Source organism: Drosophila suzukii, chromosome 2R, assembly GCF_043229965.1.
Source record: "Drosophila suzukii chromosome 2R, CBGP_Dsuzu_IsoJpt1.0, whole genome shotgun sequence".
Lineage (NCBI taxonomy): Eukaryota > Metazoa > Arthropoda > Insecta > Diptera > Drosophilidae > Drosophila > Drosophila suzukii.
Window position 1 is genome coordinate 2,956,472 of NC_092081.1, and position 6,687 is coordinate 2,963,158.

Below are 6,687 nucleotides of genomic sequence, written 5' to 3' on the forward strand. Positions count from 1 at the left end.
GTCTGGCAACTTGGCAGCAAAATAGTTTCAGACATATGGCAGCACGGGACGCAAAATAATTTGAAACTTGTGGCAGCACCAAACATTTTCTCGCTTTTTAAATAAGTAGGCGTTCATTTCGAAGCTAATTAACATGATTATGATTTTGAATGTGCTTCCGTACTTGCACAGCTTACTTTTCTCAAAACTAGAGGTAGCAAGGAAAAATAGAATAAAAATCAAACCAATTAATCAAAGCTCCCTTTAGTGATTAAATTTAACAGTTTGAGATTACCCAAAATGTGTTATTTTATTCAGACGTGCGTAGTGGCCTCCTTTTTGAAACCACCACACATTTTGCAACACTAGAAGATCACCAGTGTTTTTTGCAGCCCTAAAACCTAGAGCCGGGCTTGATTGTTATCGCATACATTTTATGTAAACAAAAGAAACTGGGATCTGCTCCATGGTGAGTAACGATAAGATATATCCAAACAAGCTTCTAAGTCGCCGGTCCTTACAGATCGGCCTAACCCCCCTGTTCGCTCTAATCCTCGCGTGCCTGGGAAATGTCGCCGCCGAGAAGTTACCCAACATCCTGTTGATCCTGTCCGACGATCAGGATGTGGAGCTACGCGGGATGTTTCCCATGGAGCAGACGATCCAGCTGCTGGGCTTCGGGGGTGCCCTGTCCCACAACGCCTTCACGCCCACGCCCATTTGCTGCCCTGCGCGGACGAGTCTGCTCACTGGAATGTATGCGCACAATCACGGCACCCGCAACAATTCCGTGAGTGGTGGCTGCTACGGTCCGCACTGGCGGAGGGTCCTGGAGCCTCGAGCTCTGCCGCACATCCTGCAGCAGCACGGCTACAACACCTTCTTCGGAGGAAAGTACCTGAATCAGTACTGGGGCGCCGGCGATGTACCGGATGGATGGAACCACTTCTATGGCCTTCACGGAAACTCCCGGTACTACAATTACACGCTGCGTGAGAATTCCGGGAACGTGCACTACGAGTCCTCCTACCTGACCGATCTGCTAAGAGATCGTGCTGCTGATTTCCTGAGAAACGCCACCATACCTACTGGAAATGTACAACCCTTCTTCGCCATGGTGGCTCCACCGGCAGCCCACGAGCCCTTTACTCCAGCCCCGCGACACGAGGGCGTGTTCTCCCATGTAAAAGCCTTGCGCACACCCAGTTTTAACCAAGTTAAGACAGGTAAGTTCCCTGTCAGTACCAAAACTTTATAGAAATAAACCAAGAACCCTTGCAGATAAGCACTGGTTGGTTAGAGCATCGCGAAGCCTGCCCAACGAAACGATCGACACCATTGACAAGTACTTTCAGAAGCGCTGGGAGTCGCTGCTGGCTGTGGACGAGCTAGTGGCCACCTTGGTGGGCGTGCTAAACGAGACGCAATCCCTAGACAACACCTACATCATTTACACGTCGGACAATGGCTACCATGTGGGACAGTTCGCACAGCCCTTCGACAAGCGACAGCCCTACGAAACGGATATTGGCATACCGCTTCTAATCCGGGGACCGGGAATCGCACCTGAGAGCCATATTGACACGGCCGTCAGCTTGGTGGACCTGGCGCCTACGATATTGGCCTGGGCCAACGTCAACACACCTGCCTACATGGACGGGCAATCGTTCCACGAGATTCTGATTAACAAAGAGCGGAAAATCCCATTTTTTGAACGCTCCCTGCTAGTCGAATACTGGGGCGAGGGAACTGTTGCCACCTACAATCCCGAATGCCCTTGGTCGGAGCAAGATCGATTGGCGCAGTGCACGCCAGTGGCGGATTGCCATTGCCAGGACTCGTGGAACAACACCTACGCTTGCCTGAGAAATATTCGTCACCGGGAGGATCGCATTTATTGCGAGTTCCGGGATAATGAGGTAAAGTGGCAGTTTATTAAACCACTTGCAATTTATAAATCTTATGCTACATTTTAGAACTATTTGGAGGCTTATGACCTGCAATTGGATCCTTTTCAAATGACGAACATAGCCTATGATCTGCTGCCCATAGAACGAGCTTTGTATTCGTTGCGACTAAGGAATCTCACCCAGTGCTCCGGACACTCGTGTTTTCTTTAGATATTCATTATGTTCACTCTGTGTGAATGCTACTCCTTTTTAACCAAACTTGCAGTCACAAGTGCAACCCAAACCAAATTCGTGTTCGCATAGCGATATAGTTTTTGGATAGTTTTTGTATTCATATCATGTGATTTAAGTACCTATTTACATAGTCTCAGAATATTTATATCATATAGTCTAAAGTGTTGCTTACTTGGAACCATTTTAGGAGTACTGCAAAAATTAATACGTTAGTTGAGATCACGGCTTGGTAATCAAGATTACTTACACGCTGGGCAGGACGTCCCCGTCCGGACACAATGGCGTTTCCGTTCCTATCGACTGTAACTGTGCGACCGTCGGGTCGCTTCCAAACGGAGACATTGTTGTCCCAGATACCAGCCTGGTTATCACGGGCCACAAAGTTTTCACCCTGGACGCGGGCATCGTTGATTCCACGGCGAAAGCGTTGAACGGAGAAGCCGCCATTGCCGAAATCTACAGTGCGATCCGGGCGTTCTACGTGGAACTGCGGGCTGCGGCGGCCGCGTTGAATGTAGACTCCACCGTTACCAACAGTTACGGTGCGATCTGGTCGCGCCACGTGAAGCTGGGGACTACGGCGGCTGCGCTGAATGCTGAAACCTCCGTCTCCAAAGTCAACAGTGCGATCTGGGCGCTCTACATGAAACTGAGGACTGCGACGAGGACGTGGTGGGACTGCACCGTTGAGTCCATTTTGACTGGCGGGACCCAAGTTCTGGGCTGAGAAACTAGGACCACTGACTGTGTGGGAAGCTAAGATTGTACATTTTTCAGTTATTAGAATTAGCCTTGGGAACCTGTATAAGTTCTGGACTATACCTGGACCACCAGCGTTCTTGCGGTTTACGAATGTGTTCCCCAGCTCATCGGTGTACACATGCTCGCCCCGTCGGGGAGCGTTTTCAAACTGGCCTCCCACTCCAGGCACGCTGTAGGTGCCTTCGTTTTGACCCCTTATATAGACCTGATTACCCGGGGTGCCAAAGACATGGGGACCGTCGCGACCGTCATAGGTTTGTTGCGGTTCCGCAGCTGAAAGCATTATATTGTTTCGTGTTACTTTTATTTAAAATGTTATATTTCAAGTGTCTCACCAACGCAGACCACTCCACAAACAGCAAGTGCAATTAATCCGAACGAATTCATTTTGACCAGTTCCAAAGCGCAGCTTCAACTGACTGCAGTCCAGCAGATGGCAGTATTTATAGCTAGCAAGTACACAGCTATCAAATTAGCATCTGGGTGAGCTTGTTTACAGCGATCGCACAGAATTTCCCAAACGTCACAATCCGACCTGCCATGGGAGTGCGATCGGGAATTTCTGAATCAGTTGTTGCACTGACCCACAGCAATAGGCGTCCATTAAGCATCTACATAATCTGTCAATCTACCTTTCCCATGGAATATATGATCGTTTATTTGGAAGAGCTTTAATAACTCGTTTAACTCTCGTGTACTATGCATTGCTGTTATTATATGTGAAATGGGCACTAGAATATGACAAGAATAACAACTGTATGTGTTCTTCCACATGTGTTTAGTTTCATCAAGTTGAAACTGTCGAACTTCCTTAGCGACAAAGTAGATGCACCTTAAGTACATCCTATTTTTGGCAGTCTCGTGTTACTATTTGTGTGGCTTTCAAATGCAGTATATATTGAATAAGTGAAACTCACATGTAGATTTTGCAACCATGAAATTTAAAGTCTTTCTGGCAAAGAATATGGTTAACATAGAGATAAGCCTAACGTTGCCGCTGTAGCGAATAAAATTGCGGTAATTTTCGCACTTTTTAGATCATATATATATCGCATTCTAAATTTAAATATTTTAAAAATGAACATGCTGCGGGTTCTTAAATCAAGAATAAATTATTCCTAAAACCCAAACTATCAACAGCAATATTCAAAAACAGTACAAAACTAGTACGATTTGTCTTATACCCATGTATAATATATTCAGAAAAAAGGTTTTTCTTTGTATGCACAAACATTCTTAAATTAATTACTGAAAGTATTTAATTTCAGAAAAAACGGGTTTTTATATAAATTAATAAGGAATAAATTAATCTTATTAGTAGAAGAAATTGCACTTAACTTAAGTAAACAAAAATCTAAAAATATATTTCCATTTCGTTCACAAACATTCTAGAGTAAAGAATAATAAACAGATAGTTAATATCACAACGAATTTATAACTATTAACTATTAAGAATTAAATTCTCAAGACAAGTACTTTTTGTACCTAAACTAATTATGAAATTGAAAATACGTCTGTAGGACATCCGCCTGTAGTGTTGTGATGTCGCGGGATCGAATCCAAGAAGAGGTCACAAAAATGTTTCGTAAGAATAAAAATGGCTTAATTTTAGCATGATAAAATCAGTTCAAGAACATTTCATACTTAATTTCGCCCAACATTTTTCTTAAATTATGAATGCTGGTTTAAGGATATCAGTGGTTTTTTTTTCTAAGTGTACTTTTATAATCATAGTTAATTTATGAAATGCTTAAAAGTTTTGAGCTTTTATGCCTGAAATCTAAAGGTATTTATAAACTCTCTTCATAAGAAATTATTTAAGATTATATTCAGATATGAATTTGTAAATTTATAAACATATATACCGATATGCATCACCGACTTCCCCTGCTGTCTGCCTTAGTCAAGCGCCACTGTACCACCCATTTCCTCGTGCACCCATTTAAATACAGACTGCCACATGCATTGTCTTCGGCCACAGTCAAATTCGATTCGTTTGCCCTCATGTTTATTTAATCTGATCAATTGGCGCAGCGTGTCACATAAATTTGGACAATTTTAAAATGCACAAAATACACTAAATTCGTTGGTTGTTTGTCTTGGCCAGCCGAGGACGCCCAGGTCGCCAGGACGCGCAGGATGGCCAGGAAGGCAGGAGCAGGAGTCCCCGCCCGGCGACAAATAGACGACACTTGTGACCGAGCCATTGCCGCAAGGCGGGGTTAGCTTCTGCTGGCTTCTGGCCACGCTGGTGTCGGTGCAACTCAGCACCTTGGCAAATGAAAAGAAATTGCCCGGCGAAGGCCTGGTCTCCGGATGTTCCGGTTGCACGTGCAGATGTCTCTATAGTCCCCGGATCGCCTCCGCCTCCGACAACATACTTCAGTGCAATTGCATTTAAATCAGTTGGCCGTGTGCTCGTGCGTTGTTTTTCTTTCGGATCCTTAGAATCCTTCGGGTCCTTCGTGTGCGCGGCACCCACATAAATTATGCAAAATTTTTTCCCAGCCACCGGAGCAGCAGCGTCCGTCCCGTGCGCCATTTGTTCATTTCGAGACCAATAAAATGAAGCATTTGAAAGTTGTAAATATGCTCCTGCCATTCGACGTTCAGTGTCTGCGGCTCGTAAACTGTCGGCCAGTGTTTTGTCAGTAATTTTCTATTTGCCACCGCCGCGTGCGCTTAATGAATTGCTTGTGTTGTGTGCGGCTTGTTGCATATGCATAACCGGGAAATTTGCTTATGGAAATTGCACTTAAATACGTTTTTAGCCGCCCTTTCATTTCGTTTTAGCCGAGAGCAAAGTTTCCGCCTTCTTTGTCGCTGGGTAACATAATATTTTACTCAGGGATCGCAGCGAAAAACAGAGAAAAATTTGTTTGGCCAACGGACGGATGGACAGCTGTAAAATGGGAATAGAAAAAACAAACGGAATGGCTCGTGCCATGTCATGTTTTGTGATGCACGGGTCCGAGGATGCGCCGGGTGTCCTTTTGCGCCCCTTTGTCATGTCGCCCGGGTGGTCCTCCCAGCCATCCAGCCACCCAGCCAACCATCCTCGAACTCAACTCCTCTTTGTGCACTCGCCGTGACAAGGCAAACGAATTGAGGCATAAGTAGGAATCGCTGTAATATTTCCAGGCAACATCCGAGTTGCCGGCCATCTCGGTTCGGTTTGCTGGCTGCTGTCCTGCCGGTGGCCGTTGGGCCCGAAAAACTTTAAGCCAAGACAATGCGACATAATCGAAAGACAACAGACGGATGAATTCGCGTGAATTATGCTGAAATGGTGGAGTCCTCCAGAAGTTGGGCTTGAAATGTTTACTTTTGATTGACTGCGCTGTTTGATGGAGTCGTCTTTGGCTGGGATTACAAAGATCCATTACGGGGGACATAGGTTCGGCAGTGCATCGGTGTGGACAATGCTTGGGGGCCAGCTTTTCTTGCTTGAGAAAAAAGATTTTTACAAATACATATGTTAGATGCCTCCCAATGATATTGCTAAGATAACATTCACTATAGGGCACAAGTATCTTAAAAGTAGCCAACATGACCTAATCCATAAAATGCAGATCAGGCTTCAAGATATAAGTTTATACGTTAGGGAACCTAAATAAATATATTTTAAATTTAACGGATTTGGTTTAGGTCCGGATAAGACACGCACTACCTTTCAAATACGATTCAAAAATTGTTTGTGCGATCTTGTAGATACTTAAAGTCCTTGAAGCAGCAATCTTACAATTAAATCGATTATAACTCGAATCCAAAGCCATATTTGAACTTCCCGTTACACAAAATA

General features: G+C 44.7%; 2 protein-coding genes across 2 annotated transcripts; one reads left to right on the forward strand and one right to left on the reverse strand.

Moving 5' to 3' along the window:
- Positions 1 to 295: 295 nt before the first annotated feature.
- Positions 296 to 2,277, forward strand: LOC108019919 (N-acetylglucosamine-6-sulfatase). Its single transcript, XM_017088026.4, has 4 exons — positions 296 to 448; positions 503 to 1,205; positions 1,261 to 1,898; positions 1,956 to 2,277. The coding sequence occupies exons 1-4, from the start codon at positions 446 to 448 to the stop codon at positions 2,097 to 2,099; spliced, it is 1,488 nt and encodes a 495-aa protein (XP_016943515.2). The 5' UTR covers positions 296 to 445; the 3' UTR covers positions 2,100 to 2,277.
- Positions 2,198 to 3,379, reverse strand: BaraA2 (Baramicin A2). Its single transcript, XM_017088027.4, has 4 exons — positions 3,221 to 3,379; positions 2,946 to 3,158; positions 2,371 to 2,879; positions 2,198 to 2,315 (listed from the first exon to the last, which is right to left on the reverse strand). The coding sequence occupies exons 1-4, from the start codon at positions 3,270 to 3,272 to the stop codon at positions 2,307 to 2,309; spliced, it is 783 nt and encodes a 260-aa protein (XP_016943516.3). The 5' UTR covers positions 3,273 to 3,379; the 3' UTR covers positions 2,198 to 2,306.
- Between the last annotated feature and the right edge of the window lie 3,308 nt (positions 3,380 to 6,687).

Coding starts and splice junctions, on each gene's coding strand:
- LOC108019919 (XM_017088026.4), top strand. Junction 1,206..1,260: donor TTTTAACCAAGTTAAGACAG/GTAAGTTCCCTG, acceptor GAACCCTTGCAG/ATAAGCACTGGTTGGTTAGA. Junction 1,899..1,955: donor GCGAGTTCCGGGATAATGAG/GTAAAGTGGCAG, acceptor GCTACATTTTAG/AACTATTTGGAGGCTTATGA.
- BaraA2 (XM_017088027.4), bottom strand. CDS start 3,272: ATGAATTCGTTCGGATTAATTGCACTTGCTGTTTGTGGAGTGGTCTGC. Junction 3,159..3,220: donor TTGTGGAGTGGTCTGCGTTG/GTGAGACACTTG, acceptor TAATGCTTTCAG/CTGCGGAACCGCAACAAACC. Junction 2,880..2,945: donor CAAGAACGCTGGTGGTCCAG/GTATAGTCCAGA, acceptor GTACAATCTTAG/CTTCCCACACAGTCAGTGGT.